The sequence below is a fragment of the Notothenia rossii genome (genome assembly GCF_949606895.1).
Source record: "Notothenia rossii genome assembly, chromosome: 3".
Classification (NCBI taxonomy): Eukaryota; Metazoa; Chordata; class Actinopteri; order Perciformes; family Nototheniidae; genus Notothenia; species Notothenia rossii.
In genome coordinates, this window is record NC_136901.1 from 28,041,216 (window position 1) to 28,062,597 (window position 21,382).

Here is a 21,382-nt window from a genome sequence, read left to right on the forward strand (position 1 = left end):
GCTGCATTCACACCGGACGCGATGCGACGTTTGGGGGCGGCGCGATTACATGTAAAGTCAATGCAGAGACACGATCAGACGCGAATTCGCTCCGACGGCGCGCATGAAGCGGTGGACGCGGCACGAATCACGCGATTGAAGGGGGCCGCGTCAAACGCGAGAGTTCAATTTTTTCAACTTGAGCGTCAAATTCACGTGACGCATTCTCGCGGAAGCCAATCAGAGGTGAGGATCTCAGCCTGCCGTCACTGATGTTCAACCAGAAAACATCAGCCATTAGCTGTTAGAAGTTAGCACACAGAGATCACAGCTCCTCATATCTTTTCAGAAACTGTACAGAAGTTAAACAAGTACAAACTACAGACTGTCTGTGTCATGGCGAATACAGTCACTGGTTTATTTATGTCTGTAGGCGGTTGTTATGAGTGTGAAGTGAGCATATACAACGTTAGCTTAGGAAGCATGTACTGTACTTACACATTTGAACTATGTCTTTCTTAATTATTTGTTAAATGCATAACTAAATATGATAAATTGATTAAAAACAGCGTCTAGAAAATAATTGGTATTCCTTTTTTGGAGTCCTGTGGACCCTTCGTACTTAGAGGAAAGCATACCTTAAGTAAATGCGACGATTTGTAAGTGTGTGTTAAAACACTATCCGAGGTAATCTCCCTTTTATAAAGAGCTAAGTCCTGACTGGGGTTGGACTGGTTTCCATTAAAGTGCTATATCACAGCTTTAAGATTTCGAGAGAGGGAAAGGAGGAGAGTGTGGGGGGGTTCTTTTTGCTCAGGGCCGTTCTGCCAAATAAATCCAGACAGCGTCCCTAATAGTGTGAGTAAATCTCACTCCATTCCCATGGGCTGCAGTGAGAGTGCTCACAATACATACTGTATGACTGTAATGTGACGGTTAAATAGCCCTGAGGGGTCAACTGAGATCACTTGCCCATCCACCTCCTAGTGCTGTCTAGATGGCCATGTGAGAATTAATCTTGAATTCATCATCAGTGATAATGGGGATATGATTTTCAGTAATGAAAATTGTAAATCAAAGCCTACAGTAACAATCAATGTATCTTTCCAAAGTGCATGTCACTTTTAATAACTTTACTGTGATAGAGTTTGGGAACCCATGTTGGTTTGATTCCCACTGCTCATCATCTCTGCTTAAGTCTGGGTACGAACTTGAACTTGCACTTTGGACCTTTTTGTCCTTTCATCCTGGTGCTAAAGTCGCCCGGTTGGTTAGGCTTCAAGCTCACTGAGCACTTCGAGATTAAAGCTTGAGGCAAAGTGTAATGGACAGAGTGGTCAATTACAAGTGGATTTAAGGAAGAAAAAATAGGAGAAAAGGGAATGAGAGGGTATGTTTCCTATAAAAATGTTGTCACATTTATTGACTGAGAAATAGCTGCGGGGTGACTTCACTGCATTCCTCTATTTTACAGTTCCCCGAATGTATTGCTCTCTCGCTAAAGGTAGCCAGGAATGCTGCCAAAGTCGCCCCTGTTTCAGTGTTTGGGGTTCAGGGGGAGATCGTAAAACATTACAACTATCCAAAGACAAAAAAAATAATGCAGATCATATCTGAGGTGTACCATAAGGTGCTTTTAACCATCTGTCTGCACTGGTGCTGGGGAGCCAGGCTGAAAAGCATGAGGCTGTGAAAACCTCAAACTGAAAGTGCCAGACCCCCCATGTGCTACTCTGTAAACACTGAGGTCAATGGCTTTTTGAGGAGTTCATTTAATGATATCAGCAGCGGTCATTTCTCTCTGCTTGCCCAGATTATTTTGGTCAGTAACACCTTACAACGCTACTGGCTGTAAAAGCAATTGACGTGTTAAGAGGTGTTTGGGGTCTGAGCCTCATGTGGGATGTAGGTGGTGTAGAAGTCCGCGGCGGGTATGTTTACAAACTTGTGTGTTGTTTGGCAGTAGCAGTAATGTAGGTATTTTCTTTTTGGGGAGGAAATGGTAGGACCCTCCGTCCCACCTCATCCCGCCTCACCCTGCTTTTGCGATGGAACACGGGAGCGGTAGCCTGGGACCGGGTGGCAGATCAAACGGCGTCATTAAAAAAAGCCCAGCACAAGGCCCCTTGTGTGTGTGACTCTTTGGAAAGAGAGGCTGGAAACGGGCCTGCGACACCCTCCAAACCAATACCACTCCAACTCCCCGACCTTTAAACACACACACACACACACACACACACACACACACACACACACACACACACACACACACACACACACACACACACACACACACACACACACACACACACACACACACACACACACACACACACACACACACACACACACACACACACACACACACACACACACACACACACACGTAAGACCAAATATTGAAACGCACGAGTGAGACAACGAACGAGTGAGACAACCGCACATGCACAGCGCAGATTGCTGGCCCTCATTAGTCCCCCCTTCACTTGATCACAATCTCCATTATTAACAACAGCATTGGAAGCGAGTGTGGACATATGGATTGAGTGTTATGGCGCGAGAAAGTGCTGCTCATTTTTTTTACGAGGCTCGTGGTTTGGTCATATTGGTCTTTTATTGTTTATCAAATTGAAGCCAGCCTTGACTTTATTTTGGCTTTTTTTGAATGTTTGAAAAATGCATGTATCCTATTATAGAGCAAAAACAATTAGTTGACTTTCAAATCAACGGGAAAATAATTGCTAACCATTCTGATAATGTATTAATAATGTTGTGTTCAGCCTCTCAAATATAGTGATTTCATCTCTTTATCTTTTTTATATCATATTAAAGTGTTTATGTTTTGGTTCAGAAAGACAAAATAAGACATTTGAAGACATCACCTTGGAATTATAGAAACTGGAATAGACATTTTTCCCTTTGGAAATCTAGAAAACGATCAGCGGATTTACTGATAATAAAAATAATAATTATTAGCAGACTTACCCCATTAAACCTTCCAACATGAAGAAATAAAGCTGCACAGTCCTATGCAGGGGAACAAGTTAAATACGTATATAAGTGTTGAAAATAACTTCTCACCCAGATGAGGATGTGTTTACTCTTCATTGGGTCTCTGATTAGCAGAAATTACTGGCAGTAGCATGAAATGACTGGAATGTTCACCAAAGCCAGGCAAGGCTGTGTTATAAAGTCTTGTTTTTAGATGGGGGTGGTAGTTAAAAGAGCATTTTCTCCAAGGGAATGACTGATTTAGCTGCCCTAATTAAGTTGGGCCTGGCACCTTGATTATGTGTCCTTTACAGAATAAGGGACCACCCTTTGCAGTGCTAAAAACATCTCAAAAAGTCAGCTTGTCACGTAGATATTTCGTCTGGGAACCATGAATGTCTGTACGAATGATTTTTCCAATCCATCTTGTGGGTTCAGAGATATTCCACTGGATAAGTGAAGACTTTGACATGCACTTTATGAGATGTCAGGAGTCAAAAGACCCATTATCTGTCATCCTCAAAATATAATGATCTCCGGCTCTTTTCAAAAAACGTACTGACAAAGGAAATGAGTATTTCACGTTTCTACTATTCTTTCATCTTTCTTAACTTTATATTAACCTTCCTAGATGTCCTGAATGCTCTTAATTTCCCAAATTGATCACAGGGACTATTTTTTGAACTATTCATGTGCCCACCCACCTCAAGTGTATCAATATTATGGTGAAGGTCATGGAACCCGGTTGCAATTACTTTCAATCTAGTGAGAAGACTTGATGACATATATATAGACATTATGAGCCAAGAACACTTTAATGCATATCCAATATTTAAAGGGAATTCATTGTTCATGGTTACTATAGATTGGAGTTCCTGTCTAAGAATGGGGTTGTTGGCACGCTAGATGCTAGTTTCACTCTCTATGCAGTCTCATTGATGTAGTTGTGTCTTCTGTGAATATTTGGCAGGAAAGAGCATGGCCATAGTCTATGAGTTATGTGTTATGTGCTCCTGTCGTTTTTTTCCCTAACCTATAATGACGCCATGAGGAATCTCCAGTCCCGGCCCGACTTCTGCTTAGCCTTCACTTTAGCTTCCAAAGTTAAGAGGAAATTAAAAGGGAAATTCACTTTATTCCCTTTGCCCCTATATATATATATATATATATATATATATATATATATATATATATATATATATATATTGCTCTTCTTTGCTCCTGTCTCTGGAGCCTTCAAAGGCTCTTGTTTGGGTCCGAGCCTCGTGACCCGCTGTTTGGCTCGGCAGAGGGGACCGTCTGGATACGTAACGGAGTCTAATGTTCCTGCCATGCCCATGCCACACACTTCACATTCACTCCCTCCGCTCTCTGGAATAATATTGTACAAAATCCTCCAGCCATCGCTCCTCCATGAGTCCAAACTCCACGATGTTGCCTCCAATCATGATTCCAGATTAGCTAAAGGACGACGACACTGGAATTCCTAGAGTTTCCAAAACTCCAAAGAAAATCCTTTGATAAGTTTCCACTGGGGGCTCGGATAATAGGCCTATCATAGTCACCATCAATGGTTTATCATCACTCGGCATCAAAGCACAAAGGAATCCTTATTTTCAATAAGTGGTTAGCTCCATCATTTGGGTAAAGACACTGCGGACTGTCGTGACCCAAACCGCTCCGATCTGTTCAGCAGACGCCACTCTACTCTACTACTGTGTGCACTTCTGTTGGCTTACAAAGCGATGACCACACCGACAACTAAGAAAAGAGTTTAGTATTTTATTTTTGGATTTTGAGTACCTATGGACTCTGTTTTAAACATGTCCTGCTTTATATCTAAAGTTTGTGAAAGTTCATTTTCAGACTTTGACCTATTCTTTTTTTTCCTCAAGTAGGCTATGCAAGTTTGAAATCAATCGTAATTTGCAATATTGCAGGATTTGTTTCATCCTGTTCCCCACACAAACATCCCCCTTGTGTGAATCGAACATCACAAAATTGGAATGAAATTACATTTTAGCAAATATATCACAAAGCCCTCGTTTAAATGTTGTTACATCATCAATATAGGATTCCGAAAAAGAGTCAATAGTTGGAGAAAATGGCTGGTTTGGATTGTGTTTTTTTTCATCATTAACCTCCAAAGCCTCTGTACTCACATGTTCATTTCTTTCTTCTGCAGGACCTGTGAAGGGCAGAACATCAAATATCGCACCTGCATTAATGTGGTAGGTTGGTCAAATTCAAAAAGCTTTTAAGGGCCTTTTTCTTAATGAAATGAGCAGAGCACATTGTGATAAGAGTAGTGGAACTGTCACTAGGTTACCAAGGTTTATGGTCGAAGGGTGTAATGAAGTCATGTATGATTCTCTTGTTTGAGAGACAGTGAGAAGTTAAGTAGGGAAACATCACTCTAGTTCTCCTTTCAGTTAGCGATCAATACTTTGACATTCAACAATCGCTATTCTCCTGCATTACAGTTGTGATAGTCTTTGCGCTAATTATAGAAATTGGCTTAACATTTTCTTTGCCCCTCAGGATTGTCCTCCAGAGTCCGGTGACTTCCGTGCCCAGCAGTGTTCGGCCCACGCAGACGTGCGGTACCAGGGTCAGTACCACGAGTGGCTTCCTGTGTACAATGACCCCGACAACCCCTGCGCTCTCAAGTGCAAAGCGAAAGGCTCGGGCCTTGTGATGGAGCTGGCCCCCAAAGTGCTGGACGGGACCCGCTGCTACACCGAGTCTTTGGACATGTGCATCAGCGGAGTGTGCCAGGTAGGAGGAAGAATCCCACTGTGAGGACTTCATCTTGCTTCTTTTTAATGTATCTATCGTGATAAGCCCCACGCTTACTGTATTACGTAGGCAAAATAGAGGGTCTAAAGACACACTTTTAAGAAACCAATAAATATAGTTTGGATAAATCTTATCAAGAAAATCTGCAAAATGCATCCTCCAGAGTGCAGTCTGCCAGGGTTAGATCAAATTGAAATCATTTTTGTAGAAAATTAGGACAAACATAATAATACATGTTAATTATATAGCGTTTTTCCTGGTGCTCAAAGCGCTTTACATTACATGTCATTTGTTATCCAAAGCGACTTACCGTACATACATTCAGTACTGTGGACAATCCCCACAGGAGCAATTTGGGGTGGAGCTTGTTGAGGGCTTTGTAAGTGAAAAGGAAGATTTTAAAGTCAATGCGCTGTTTGATGGGCAGCCAGTGGAAGTCGGAGTATTTATGCAGCTCGATCAATGTAAAGTTTTAATTAAATCATTAAAACTTCAGATTTGATTTGATACTATCCTTTTTCCATTTGATTTGAGACACCCTTTTGAGATTAATCAGATTATTTGAACATGAATTTTAAGCATTTGAATTTTTTTAATACAATTTAAAGCTAAAATCAGTCCCTAAAACTGAATATCTTACTTTTATTGAAGTATATTCTCGTCTTGTTTAGCTCATTAATTAAGACAAATGCTCTGTGCAAGAAATGAAATAAAACATAACATGTTTTTTTTGTATTGTTATTCAAACAATAAAACTTAAACAGTTGGTTGACCAACAATACTAACGTCTCCACATCTGCTTTACAGATGAATCTTTACTGAGGATAATATCTGAGTGACAGTACAGGAAACACTTTACAATGCATTTTCTCCCGGTTGAATGAAATGACGTCCCATTCCTTGTGTGTGCAGAGTCTCTCTTACCAGGCTTATTATCACACTGTGGTTCTGGTTTTATCTTAACGACAAAAATAGTTAAAAACTCCATTAATCAACTAGGCATGATTGCGGATGATGTTTAAAAAAAACACTGGGGGACAGTTTAAGCAGGGTATTGTAAAAGTAGAAACAATACACCTGGTCTGAATATGGAAGAACCCTGAGGGATGGTTTGATATTTTTACTATAACCTTTCAATAGTATGAAGGAAGACATCTTCTTTAACTAACTCAACATAACTTACTAACATACTTACTTAACATTACTGGGAATTTTACAAGTATCTTTGTTCTTCTTTTTATTATTTCACAGTTTATTTATTTTGATAAAAATGAAAATTAGAAATCATATTGCTGGACAAGTTTTGGATAATGTTTTGTTATGAATTATGTATTTGCAGTGGTATAGAGTACATTTACGAGATACTTGTACTTGAGTATTTCAATTTTAAGCCACTTTCTACTTCTACTCCACTAAAAGTCAGAGCTAAATGGTGTCCTTTTACTCCAATACTTTGATTTTGCACGTTTAGTTACTTTGCAGATTTGAATTAATGATGTGAAAGGTGCTATATTAATACAGTTTACACTTAAATAAGACTTTAGTTACGCAAGCTACCCTGCAGCCCCTTTACTGCCTTTGATAACACTTTAACGCATCAATAATTATAATAAAAACATATTATATACATTATTCTGAAATGGACCAATCTGCATTGTGAGTATTTCTACTTTTGGTAATTTAAGTATATGTTGATGCTAACTCTTTTGTACTTTTACTTGAGTAACATTTTTAATCCAGGACTTGTACTTGTAAAAGAGTATTCCTACACTCTGGTACTTTTACAGAAGTACAAGATCTGAGTATCTCTGTGTATTTGTCTTTGTGTGATAGATTGTAGGTTGTGATCATGAATTGGGGAGCGCAGTGAAGGAGGACAACTGCGGTGTGTGCAATGGAGACGGCTCATCCTGCAGACTGGTGCGAGGACACTACAAGACCCAGCATGCATCAGGAAAAAGTAAAGTATCTCACTTCAACAAATTCAAATAATAATCAGTGTTCTTATTGTATCTGTATTTGTGATCTGTATAACTATTAATGATATTCTTAAAGCTGTTTTTTTTCAATGTCTCACTGCAGCTGAGGACACGGTTGTTGCCGTCCCCTTTAAGAGTCGTCATGTTCGCCTGGTCCTGAAAGGCCCGGATCACTTGTGTAAGTCTTGGTAGGTCCAGGGTGCCCTTCCATCCAAAACAGTTGAACATGATATTTGTATTTGGCTTTGTTTTTTATCGCCAAATACCTGCACATTAAACACAAGTTTTCTGCATGTGCTTTGGGAGTTTTACTGCCGGTCATGTTGTGTTTTAAAAGACTTGCGATTCAAAAGAAATATTACTTTTCCATTATAAGTTATACTTGCTTGACCTCTAATGAATATCTCGCCCAAAAAGCATTGTGAAGTCAACATTTCATTATGAAATATATTACATTTTGGGCTCTGGTTTTGAAAGTAGCTCAGCACAGAATAACCAGATATTTATTTTTCCCCATTGCCCTGGCTCAGAGAAGGTGTGAGGCTTCCAGCAGATCTCTCTGGTGTCAAAGTGCTGGCATCAGACTCCACACTGTTTCAAATCGATAACAAATGTTCCATTTCAGCATCTAGCTTTTTTCCACGCTTAGTTTACAGATTGTTTCCTGGGCCAGGTCGAAAGATTTTCTGAATGGACAGATTTTTCATTTAATATTTCCCTCTTTCTCTTTGGCCAAAAAGCTCTTAAATTGTAACCATGTGTCTGCTGGTTGCTGCTTCCCGCGTTCCCCCATTGTTTTTGTTGAAAAGTCCTTGCTGAAATCACACAAGGGTCTTGTGTTATTAGGCCAGGGATAAGGGGAGGTAAAACAGTGAAGAGGTCCCTGCTCTTCCTTTAATTTGCTGTTTCAGTTCAGAAAATGTAGATAAGAAATGATGATGATCGAAGATGTTGAATCTTTCTTGTATTTTAACCTACAAACTTCATTTTGCTCAAGCTTTCACTTTGTTTCCTCTTTCTAGACGTGGAGAGTAAGACCCTGCAGGGGGTGAAAGGTGAGCTGGTGTTGGATAAATCGGGGCAGTTCCTCCTGGAGAACACCACCCTGGACTTCCAGAAACTTTCCGATAAGGAGATCCTGAGAATCACCGGCCCACTTGGAGCAGATTTCACTCTCAAAGTAAGAGCCTAAGTATATATCTATTAAAGCTGCACTCGTTTTTTTTCCTCCATGGTTTTGTTAATTGAGTTTTTCGGGGAAGAAGACCAAGCTATTCACTTTTCGTTGCCCATTTCTTGACAGGAAAATTTACATTGATAAATACCTCAATAGGTGGAGAGCTAGTAGTAGTGATAATTAAGTGATCAGTATAAGAAATAATTAAATATAACAACAATGTATGGAGAAAAGAAATAGAAATAATTATTTTTAATAAAATAAAGGAGAGATAGTAATAGGGACAACAAATATATATAAAATCCTTGGTTACAAATAAATAATAATCAAAAAACTACTAACAAATACATAAATTATAAAACAGATTAGGAAAGACAATTCTAAATAATTACAAACTAAATAAAAGAGAGTTTGTAATAGTGATACAACATTTTAAATAGAAAATAATAAACAATAAAACCATAATGAAAAGTGCTTTATAAATAAAGCTTTATCAGCTTATTATAATGAAAAACCCAGAGTTTCAAACTAGAGAAGAAAAAATCCAATATTTGTATATTAATAATAATTATATTTGTGTAATGTAAAACAAGTTTTTCATAGCGATGAGTCCACAGAGAATTATCTCTCAACTCTTCATTTCCCCTCCGCTTAACGTGAAAAATGTGTGTTTGACTCATCGAGGAATGTGAGGCTCGATAAATAATCACTATACAGTAAGTGTAAAAACACAACACTTAATAAATCCATATTCATAGATTCCCCTCATAATTCAGTATTGGAGCATAGGATTATTTTTTGACAGAGCTTACATTGTGTGTGTTGTGAATGCATTACACACGTACACTCACATGCTGACACTCTAGGGCCAGTGGGTGGACATTAAGAGTTATACTTGGAAACGCCTGTGAAAACTTCCCTCTTCATAAACACACAACTCAGGATCAGACAATAAATATGAATTCCCGAGACAGAAATCTGAGGAGTTATAAATGCATAATTGCCTAATCTGTTAAAAGATAGACAGCCAAATCATATCGAAGTGCTGGAAAGGTTGGAGAAATGGAAAATCATATTAAAAAGTCTCCACTTCACTTAATGTGAGTGAATGGCAGCGGGGTTGATGCATAAATATGTATGCATTTTTTTCAATGTGGTGAATGCGTGAGGTTACGGGAATTATGTTTTCTGAAATATTTCGTACGCTTTCCCGAACTAATAACATGAGGCCTTATTTGAAAGGTCACCTATTATGCAAAATCCACTTTTTCATGTCTTTTATACATCAACATGTTTCCCCTCTGTGAAAAGAGATTCTGAAAGTTTCAGGAAAAAATATTTGCTCTCTTTTTGTCCTGATATATATATATATATAAAAACCTGTCTGAAAATGAGCTGATCAGATTTTGGCCACTTTATGACGATTTTTTGGGTCGTGCAACTATTAGCCAATCACCAACCAAGGTAGCACCCGCCCACCTTATCACCTGAATCTCCTCCTATATCTCTGAAGGGCGTGGGGAGTGGCTCCTTATTTTCATCTAAAGTAACAGACAGAGAATCAGCACTTTTGAAACAGGGCTGAAACAGAGGGGATTATGGGATGCTACAATGATCGGTTTGGTATTTCGAGCCAAACACTTCAGAGACATGTTTTGTATATATTTAAGACCTATAATATATTGATGAAAAACAGTATAATAGGGGACCTTCTAATTGACGAAGATTAGATTCAACTTCATTGTCATTGTGCAAAGGACAGGTACAAGCAGTTAGTATCCAACCAGAAATGCAAGATGTGCTATATATAAATAAAAACAAGGTGCATATTATAAAAACTGACAATACAGGAAGCGTTGAATGAGGATAAAATCTACAATATACAGATGTAACTAAGTATTGACAGAATATTAACGGAGTATTAACAGAGTGCAAGTGCAGATTGTATGTACAAACAGTGATATTATAAGAAGAAATAAAAAATGGTTATATGTATAGTAACACGATTGTGCAAATAACATATCCATTAAGTACGTTTAATCAGTGCAGGTGAGTGCAATGATGCTAGTGAGTAATGGAGAGGAGTTCAGCAGAGCCACAGCCTCGGGGAAGAAGTTCTTCCTGTGCCTGGAGGTACGGGAATGGAGGCATCTGTAACGCCTACCGCAGGGGTGGGGAACCTTTTTCCTCTCAAGGGCCATTTCAATTTTTTCAACATCCTCCGAGGGCCGTACAAATGATTGACCTCTGCTTAAAAGAACTAAAATCACAGCCCATTCATTTGGCATTTCTTTCATGCTGTGCAAAGAAAAAGCAACCTCTTAATCCAGAGATCTTACCATGACTCGTGCATGCATGCACGTGCACGGTTGTGATATGGACACAAGATGTGTGCAAATGTATTTCGTTTCCTATCCATGTGGACATGATTTAAGTGGGGGGGGGGGCCTTACCTCCTCTAAGGGGGTCCGAGGGGCATGCTCCCCCGGGAAGATTTGTTTTTAAATGTTGAAGTTAAAACCATCAATCTGGTGCACTTTGAGAGCAACATTAAGAGATCTATGGATACATCTCTCAACATCCATATGAAACAGAACTGTAAACAGATTTATTTTTCTTTATGGATATTTTACAAATCACTTTTACAAGTGTATTCTTGTTTATTAATAACAACTTTGTTTTACTGTCATATAGTATTTTATACCTGTTTACTTTATTCTTTTATTTTTTTTATAACTATAATGATCATATCAATAATAATAATAATACATTACATTTATAAAGCGCTTTTCCTGGTGCTCAAAGCGCTTACAAGCAAGTAAAACTAAATAACAACAGATAAATAAAGATACAATAAATAAAGATATCAATAAAGATGATGATAAAGATGTGCCTTTACCTACTGGTTGGAGAAAAAGCTTCTTATATTCGTTAGCATAGCTAGCTAACCAGATGCTAATAACAACAAAGTTATTGACTGTATGATCAGTATGACAGATGCACAGATGCCACTGGGCTGGCAACTAAAGACACAGCCACGCAGAAACTGCGGCATGTTTACGGCTCCTTATGGGTACTGCAATTTCTGAAGTGCCGGAGCGGCGTTCTGGTGCTCTCCTCAGAACTGCACCCCTGTCAGACGAGACATACCACGTGATGACACGTTCGGCTCGTGTTGTGTTCAAGGACCCTGATCTTGGCCAGGAAAAACAGGCACTCGCTTTTTTTTTTTTTTTGCGGTCTAGATTTCTTCAATTTTTTTCTTTTTTGCGTGTGTTTATAAATTACCTCGAAGGCCATACCAAATGGTCTCGCGGGCCGTATACGGCCCGGAGGCCAGAGGTTCCCAACCCCTGGCCTACCGGATGGAAGGAGCGTGAACAGTCTGTTGTTGGGGTGGGAGGCATCCTTGATGATGTTCCTGGATTTGCCCAGACAGCGTTTGAGGAAAATGTTCTTAATGGTGCAACTGGGTGCCGTTGATCCATTGGGCAGTTTTTACTGCCCGTTGGAGTGATTTCTGGTCTGAGGCGGAGCAGTTGCTGTACCACACTATGATGCAGTTAGTGAGAATGCTCTCGATGGTACAACGGTAGAAGTCCACCAGGATCCTGGGACCAAGGTGGGCTTTCTTGAGGCCCCGTAGAAAGTAGAGACGCTGCTGCGCCTTTTTGACCAGGATGGAGGAGTTCAGAGACCAAGTGAGGTCGTCGGAGATGTGAATGCCATGGAACTTGAAGCTCGACACACGTTCCACTGCAACCCTGTTGGTGCAGATGAGGGTGTGTGCATGGCTCCTGTCCCGCCTGAAGTCCACGATGATCTCCTTGGTCTTCTTGGTGTTAAAAAACAGGTTGTTGTCAGCACACCACAAGGTCAGGTGCTGTACCTAATCCCTGTAGGCCGTTTCGTCGTCACCTCTGATCAGGCCTACCACCGTGGTGTTGTCTGCAAACTTTATTATGGTATTAGAATCATAAACAGCAGTGCAGTCATGGGTGAACAGGGAGCACAAGAGAGGGCTCAACACGCAGCCTTGTGGCACACCGGTGTTCAAGGTAGAAGTGGAGGAGGAGAGGTTGTCTAACTTCACAGACTGGGGTTCTGTTAGTCAGAAAGTCCAGCATCCAGTTACAGAGTGATGTATTGATACCAAGCTGGCGAAGCTTGGAGATCAGCTTGGAGGGGATCACAGTGTTGAATGCTGAACAGAAATCTATGAACAGCATTCTGACGTAACATTCGGGGCTATCCAGGTGGGTCAGGGCAGAGTGGAGGTCCGTGGAGATGGCGTCCTCTGTTGACCTGTTGCAGCGGTAGGCAAACTGGTATGGGTCCAGTCTAGCAGGCAGACAGAATTTCAGGTACGAGATAACCAGTCTCTCGATGATGGGGGTGAGTGCAACGGGACGGAAGTCATTAAGAGCCGTAGCGGTTGAGAGCTTCGGCACTGGCACGATGATGGCGGTCTTGAAGATGGTGGGAACAACTGCTTGGGCCAGGGACAGTTTGAAAATGTCCGCAAAGACCCCTGGCAGCTGCTCTGCACAGGCTCTGAGCACGCGTCCAGGAATTCCATCAGGGCCAGCTGCCTTCCGAGCGTTCACCTTACTCAGGGTGGAGTAGACATCGGAGATGGAGAGTGTGAGTGGCGGTTCATCTGGTGGTAAGTCGAATTTGATTCGTTCTCTTGTTCTCCCGGTCGAAACAAGCGTAGAAGTGGTTGAGCTCTTCGGGGAAGGAGGCGGAGCTTGTTGGGGGCATGTTGCCTCGTGATTTATAGTTGGTGAGCGTCTGTATGCCTTGCCACATACGCCGGGGGTCTGAGGAGCTGAAGTGCTCTTCGATCCCCTGTTCAATTCCCCTCCTCAGGTTGGCCCTGGCTGAGCTGTAGCCTCAGTTTAGCATTATTATTATTATAATAATTATTGACACTCTCATCCAGTTATTATTTATCACTTTTTGTGGTGACAACATGAAAACTGTTCCTGTAGGTGCAGTTTTCCAGTGGAGCGGACAGTGTGGTGCAGTACATTTACTACCAGCCCATCATCCACCGCTGGAGAGAGACCGACTTCTTCCCCTGCTCCGTCCCATGTGGTGGAGGTGAGGGGAGAAAATGCAAAAAAGGATAGGTCCGAAAAGTCTCCTGTGGCAGATAAAAGACTAAATCATTGACATTTCTTGTTCCTCAGGCTACCAGCTGACCTCAGCAGAGTGCTTTGACCTCCGGAGCGGCCGGGTGGTGGTGGATCAGTATTGTCATTATTACCCCGAGAACATCAAACCCAAACCCAAACTCCAGGAGTGCAACATGGAGCTCTGCCTGGCCAGGTTAGACTGCAGAGAACACTCTTTAAAACGTGTCAACAGTAGATTGTATGAATCTAAATCTTCATTTTCTTTTACTGATTTTGCCTTTTAGCGACGGCTACAAGCAAATTATGCCATATGACCTCTACCACCCCCTGCCTCGGTATGTATTCTCAACTGTGAGGTACCATAAAGTGCTGCAGGGAATGAGCATTTTTAAACTAGCGGAATTAACCTAGTATTCTCTGGAGTCTCATTCAGACACTTGTTAGCAACAGCCTTTTTCAAAACACGGAAGGGCTTAAAAATTAATAAGTGGAGTATTTACTGTTATATTTTACGTAATAGAAAAAAACGTCAAAAAACCTTATTTCAGTCTAACCTGAAAACCATTCTGAGACAAGATTACCAGAAGTGCATTAATTACTCTTTTTTGGGGGGTTTATGACTCATTCCTGCAGTACTCTATAGTGACCCAACAACACACATTCTGACATTTACCAACCTATCTTTGATTTGTGGTGTCAGATGGGAGAGCAGTCCCTGGACGGCCTGCTCCACCTCCTGCGGCGGAGGCATCCAGAGTCGCTCGGTGTCCTGTGTGGAGGAGGACATGCAGGGCACCATCACCACCACTGAGGAGTGGAAGTGTCTCTACTCCTCCAAGACGGCCATCCTGCAGCCCTGCAACGCCTACGACTGCCCCACCTGGCTGGCACAGGAGTGGTCACCTGTAGGTCCATTTTTTGTCTGTTTGAACACTCATTGTTAATGATTATCACAGGTACTTATTGATTGGATATGTCTTCTAGGAAAAAAGCTTGTAACAAGTAGTTAAAATGTTATATTTTTTAGAGTGGCTATTTAACTGATTAGCTTTTCCTTTGTGAGTTGCTGTAAAGCCTCACAAACTAAAAGAAATTCAATGAAAAAATCATGTTCATTTGTTTTTTAAGTCTGAAAAAAAAACATGATTAATTGACTTAATATAAATATACTGAGAGGACAGCCTGAGCTGTGACTTCTTCAGACATCCAGCAGAATTTTGATGGGAACACTTGAGAATGCTTGGATTTAAACACTAGCTCCCTGTGTGAATCAGAGTGCTGCTCACCTCAATGTAAGCATCCTTCACCACATCTAACTTTAAGGCTTTTCAAAACCAACAGCACATATTCTTAAACTCTTCCTCTGCCAAACACATCCAGTATATCTGGGTGCTGCATCTTGATCATCTAATGCTCCTGTTAGCTTACTGATGTGGCAGAGTTGCAGTTACATTAACCATAAACATCCCATACATCATCCTCGTGGGGGTTTTTCAGCCTCACCAGTCGTACGTGCACAAGCAGAGGCCCAGGGAGTCAGATTTGTGGCCCGGGACGCTGTTTACCTAGCACATTCTTCCCTGTGAACTTGCCTTTAAATGCTTGTTTTGGCAGCGGATGCACAAAGTTCACTCCTGAGCAGAACGCTGCAGGGATTTTGGAAGGTCTCTTTGCTTTTCCTCGAGTCGAGGGATTCTGAGACTTAACACGTTAACCAATGTGTGTGTGATAATCGCCGTGAGTTAATCCACGATTGTCCCACCGTGTCACCCTGTCACCACCAGTGCACGGTCACCTGTGGGCAGGGTCTGCGCTACAGGGTGGTGTTGTGCATCGATCACAGAGGACTCCATGCTGGAGGCTGTAACCCCACCACCAAGCCCCACATCAAGGAGGAGTGCCTGGTGACGGTGCCCTGCTATAAATCCATCGGTAGGTCTGTTTCGTCATAATAATGATACATGTCGTTTATATAGCTCTTTCCTGGTGCTCAAAGACTCTTTCTATGAGTTCTAGAGGATTTCAGAATTTTTTCAGGTTCTCCCTTTCTATAAACATGAACAATTTGCACATGCTGTACTCTTATTGGTAAACACTACCTCAAAGGATGTATTTTACTTTTAATTTAAAGCTACTGTACACAAATGTTGAATGTATATCGTCTATGTTCATATGTTTAGTAGATTGGTACATAAGAGAGTATTCTAATTTATTCTTTATATTTTGTAGTGTTTATTTTGTAGTGTTTAGATAGTGTTTATATTCTTCTGAATATATGTATTTTCTGAGAATATGTACAGTATATATAATTATTCTATTTTCATTTTATTCTATTTTTCCGAAATCTGTAATTCTTTTGCATAGACTGTCAAAATGCTGCAGTGACAAAACAGTTTCCCAACTTGGGATAAATATAGTATGTATCTATCTTTCTAAACATTATAACCTGCACAAAGCATTGTGTAAATTGCAAACTATAATTAAACAGATATTGAAGCCCATTTTTATAATGCATTATAGACATAGGCGAAAAATGTAATAGATTGGGTTCTTCTGTCATGTTTTAACTTTTAATGTTGAACCTTATTTCTAAATTAAAATCTCTCCCATCCTTTGTCTTTCCTGTGTTAATTTCTGTAGATACTCTCCCAGTGGAGGCCAAACCTGTGTGGCAGAAGCAGGCCATCGAGCTGGACGAGGAGGTCAGCGTCGGTGAGGAACCAATGTGAGTAACACACACACACACACACACACACACACACACACACACACACACACACACACACACACACACACACGCACACGCACGCACGCACGCACGCACACACGCACACACGCACGCACGCACGCGCGCGCATGCATGCATGCGCAGGAAATTATTAATGGGAATTCATGTCGGAATGTCTCTGACTGATGCTTCATTATATGGGAAAACATATATATTTGTACTTATATTTACTGATACAAAAAATGCCATGCCATATTAATTTTTTTGTAAATATTTCTCCTACTTTTTGGGGCATTTTTATGTTCTGTATTTATGTTTTTTCCTTTCGCACTACCTAAAATGTTTTATTGCAAGCATCAAACACACGGCCACATGAGCATGCATGCACACAAAAAGGATATTAATTGGAAATCATTTTGAAATGTCTGTGACTGATGCTTTATTATATTGGAACAATTCTGATAATTTACTAAGATGAAACAAATAAAGCCTCTCAAGCTTCGTAGCCCAGAAAAATAATCCCTGTCACTCTGCACGGACAGAAGAAGAAGTCAGATCGCAGAAACAACAACAGCTTTCACAGCTCAGAGCGCAGCTTCTACCTGGAGGTGAAATTGAAGCTGACAGGGCTGGCACTGCCATGAAACCCCAACAGTATCGTGGTTGTGTTCATGTCAAAGGCCATTTGCAAGAACTTGGAGTCAGAGAGTGGCTGTAGCTGTGAATATTTTCCTGGCGCTTTTCAAAATAGGCCTCTTTGTAAACCTGCCAAATGTTTGTCAGACACGGTGGCAGGAGAGTTATGTCAAGAGGAGTAAATAAGAAGTTTAACGCACCAGTGAAGGTGTTTATCGTTAGGTTTAAGTAATGAATTTGCTGTATGAGGTTATTTAGGGTTAAAGGGGGAGCTGAAGGTGGAAGACAAAACATATTTTTTGGAAAGCAGCTGACTACCAGCATTACCTCAGCAAGCTTCCAGATGTCCCGCATATCAGTGAACTCACAAAGGCCTCTGAAGATGGACAATGTTTGGACTGTACCCAGTGTCTTGCATGCCTTGTATTAGCGACCATGTTAGCCAGTTCAAAACATCTGTTACTGTGACTTATCTTTGGAACGCGAGAGTGTAAGGGAGGGACGCCAAGACATATGAATTTGCTCTATTGCAACAAAAAAAAACTTCCCTCGCAAAGCACATAAATATCTGTGTATAATACGCAGTCATCCACAAGCCAACAACAATATCTGCCTACCATATGGGGCCAGGTTACGGATGTGAGCGGAAAGAGAAGGACATTCCTGAGTTAGACTTATTGCACCTCCACTGCCAGGCCGTACGTCGGCCCCGAGCCACCGCTGTGCAACGGCTTGAAAAATGAAACCCATATATGTTCCACAGCGAGGCCAGAACTGATTATTTTAACCGCTATGAGTAAATAAAATATCTCCATTGATTGAATTCATTTGATACGACCAACGAGGGGCTTTGGCAGATATCACAAAAAAACTTTTTCTTTTGTCCGTGAGTGAAATCACGATTGTTTTCGAAGCCGCAGATGTACTTTAACAACGCATGAAGATACACTTTTCCGTGGGGTTCGCATGTTGACTTTGTTGCTTTCTTTCCAAGCTCTAACTGCTGGTGATTCATTTGTTTGTCCAAAACACTACGAGTCCTGGAGCACTCGTAAAGAGCCCAGTTTGCTGCAATAATGAGCTCTTTATTGAGGCATCTTATGAAACAGCAGGGTGTCCGTGTGTTGTGGTCACACTGGTTAACTCAGGAGGAATGCTGCACATCGGTTGGTCCCTTTATGACATCCATGTATCTCATAATGCCTGCTGCAGGAAGGTACTTGGGTAGGTTATAAACCCAGAGAGTGATTTACCCGAAACAACTTGGCTGACTGGGGTTGAACAATATTCCTATCCAATCATATTCCAATTTTCAATAAAATGACCAAAAACTATTTAAAAAAGGAATTAGGGCTGAAAGGTTAATCGGTAAAAGATTGCAATCTTGATTCACTCACGCGACCCATTTCTGAACCATTCTACCATATTTGCTTTGGAGAGTTTGATTTTTAGAATGAATGCTCATAATTTGTCCCTGCTGCGGCACGCACACATGCACTTCAAGGCCGACAGCCTCTTCCTGAACCTAGAGCTTCACTTACACTCAACCAATCAGATCAGCCGCAAACTGTCCGTGAGGTCAGGCTGGGTCCGGAAGCTTTTCCTTAAGTGAACCAAGCTCCAACATCACTATAAAACTATGTCAGCTTTAAAAAGTCTTGTTAAAAAAAGAAGTCCTTCTATATTTGTGGGGACAACCACAGTACACTTCTAACAAAAGAACTGTCATTTATTATCGAGAACTGTACCAAGAAAAACTCAACACTGAAGACTGAATGATTATCACAAAGTGAGCTGAAGAGCGAAGTTAGTCTTCTGATGTTGTGGTGGGAATTACAAAGCACTCTGCTGATATTACTGAGGTTTTGTAAAGTATATCTGCCAAAATAAACAGTGGTGAGCTCCGCCCTGCAGAGGACAGCTGCTGCATGTTGTAAATATTTGGGCTAACGATGGAGTATAAAAGATGGATGGATATAAGACTATAACACAGTTGCGCAATGGAAAAGGTAGAAAAGGTCTGATGAAATGCCTTTTATCCCCTCATGTCCAGCTGGGTTTATGTGGACGAAGAGTTTTCAGGTACCCCACATTGTCTGTTGTTGTCCTTTGTGTATAGTGTCTGTCTGTCTGTAATGTTCTGGAAAACACAGCAGCAAATACATTTTCCCTTCCTTGACCCTTAAAATAACTACGCTTTTCATTCAAGACCAAGAGTAAACTTTCAAATGATAGTATCTCTGTTATGAGGCGCTGTCAGTTTTTGGGGCTCTAGCTCTCACCCAACCTTGACGGGCCTTCAGGCATTCGTGAAGTCTTTTCCCTCTGTGATCCATACTTTAAGACGAGGAAGGATGCACATGAAAGCCGTTTATCATAGAATAACTGATCCTAATGCTTCACAGCTGTTCAATTAACCACAGCAGGACTGGATTTCATAAATACTCAATGGATTTATGAATTTAGAAGTAAAGCTGTACACAGGGGGAATGCACTAAAGTAATTTAAAGTCTGCTGGTTTGTCCTAGTCAAACCAAAAATGTTACTGCCTTTCCAAGTCTGTTAGCATATGTGTGTGAAGTGTACTACAGCAAGTGTTTATGTATTTATGTGTGCGATTAATCTTCCCGTATTCTCTCAAGGTTCATCCCCGCTCCCTGGCAGTCCTGCAGCAGGACGTGCGGCGCCGGGACTCAGCGGCGGACCGTGAGGTGCCAGGTGTTGCTGTCCTTTTCCCAGTCTGTGGCCGACCTGCCCGACGACGAGTGTGACGGGGTGAAGCCCGTGACCAGCCAGCCCTGCTACCGTACGCCCTGCTCCGGTGTTTTGGACAGAGGGAAAGAAAGTGAAAAGGAGGAGGAGGAGGAGGAGGAGGAGACACCCGAGAGAGAGGAGTTGCATGACTGGGAGTATGAGGGATTTACCGAGTGCTCAGAGAGCTGTGGGGGAGGTACGGATCATTACTGAACGCTTTAATATGAAAAAGCAAAGCCGCACAATGAGAAAGAGCAGCAATGCAAAGTTGAAGGGGGCAGAGCAGTGATTTGAGCTAATGCTAACATGCTGACCATGACAATGATGAGAATGTATAATGTTCAGCGTCTTAGCATGCTCACATATGCTAATTGCACTAAATGTACAACTGATGGAAGTAATGATGGGAATAACATGAATTTTGCCGGAATTTAGTTAGGAACCAAACCAAAATGTTGACCCTATAATGGGACTAGATGGAAAATATCAGTTGAATCAGCAAAATCAAATAACATCCTGATAAAGTTACCCTTCTCAATTAGTAGTGCATTTTTCCAGTTGCTGTAAAACGATGCATCTCAGCAGTGAGCGGTGACCTATATCAGTTGATGGCAGTATAGGCTTTAAAAGGATAATGGAAGTAGTTCTAAAGGTCATTCCTCATAGACTCTCTCAGTGGCAGTGAATGCAGCAACAGACAGACACAGCGTTCCCAAACATCCTGCCAACATTCATTCAGGCCCGCTTTAATCTCCCCACAACTTTAATTTCTGCAAATGGATGTAGGCTTTTGTCCATGTGTGCTCACCCTAACCCAACAAACTCACATTCAGGGATGATTACAGAGGGGTATCAGGTGTCATACACACACAAGGGCTCCTGTGGACCATCACACCACTGATGCGTTTGAAGTGCCCGCCTCGCTGGTACTGTCCCCAACATTTGAAACAGATTTATGTAGCGTTGCTTTTAACGTGACATGACAGCACACCCTTAGAGTTTATCCACAGTTTCAGGTCCTGAAATGAAGCAGGCCGCTGCACCGTTTCGATGTTTATTGCAGTTTGACCACCAGATAACTTCGCACAACTGATTCATCGGATTCTCTGCAGATTCAAGCAAACATAAACAGTTTTTGAATTGCAACAAACTAGTCAAACGGATGCAGAAAAAGTAAATGCTTTGTCAGATCTGTTCT

At 41.3% G+C, this 21,382-nt stretch overlaps 1 protein-coding gene across 2 annotated transcripts in view; it reads left to right on the forward strand.

Moving 5' to 3' along the window:
- The window catches only part of adamtsl3 (ADAMTS-like 3), a 91,707-nt gene that overhangs the window by 58,523 nt on the left and 11,802 nt on the right, over window positions 1-21,382 (forward strand). For both annotated transcript variants that reach the window (XM_079669211.1, XM_079669212.1), the window contains 12 exons: window positions 5,156-5,201; window positions 5,512-5,748; window positions 7,603-7,729; window positions 7,852-7,926; window positions 8,771-8,928; window positions 13,920-14,031; window positions 14,121-14,259; window positions 14,351-14,401; window positions 14,767-14,971; window positions 15,851-15,998; window positions 16,707-16,791; window positions 20,073-20,380. In XM_079669211.1, coding sequence (XP_079525337.1) covers window positions 5,156-5,201; window positions 5,512-5,748; window positions 7,603-7,729; window positions 7,852-7,926; window positions 8,771-8,928; window positions 13,920-14,031; window positions 14,121-14,259; window positions 14,351-14,401; window positions 14,767-14,971; window positions 15,851-15,998; window positions 16,707-16,791; window positions 20,073-20,380 — 1,691 coding nt within the window. The remainder of the gene's footprint in view (window positions 1-5,155; window positions 5,202-5,511; window positions 5,749-7,602; window positions 7,730-7,851; window positions 7,927-8,770; window positions 8,929-13,919; window positions 14,032-14,120; window positions 14,260-14,350; window positions 14,402-14,766; window positions 14,972-15,850; window positions 15,999-16,706; window positions 16,792-20,072; window positions 20,381-21,382) is intronic.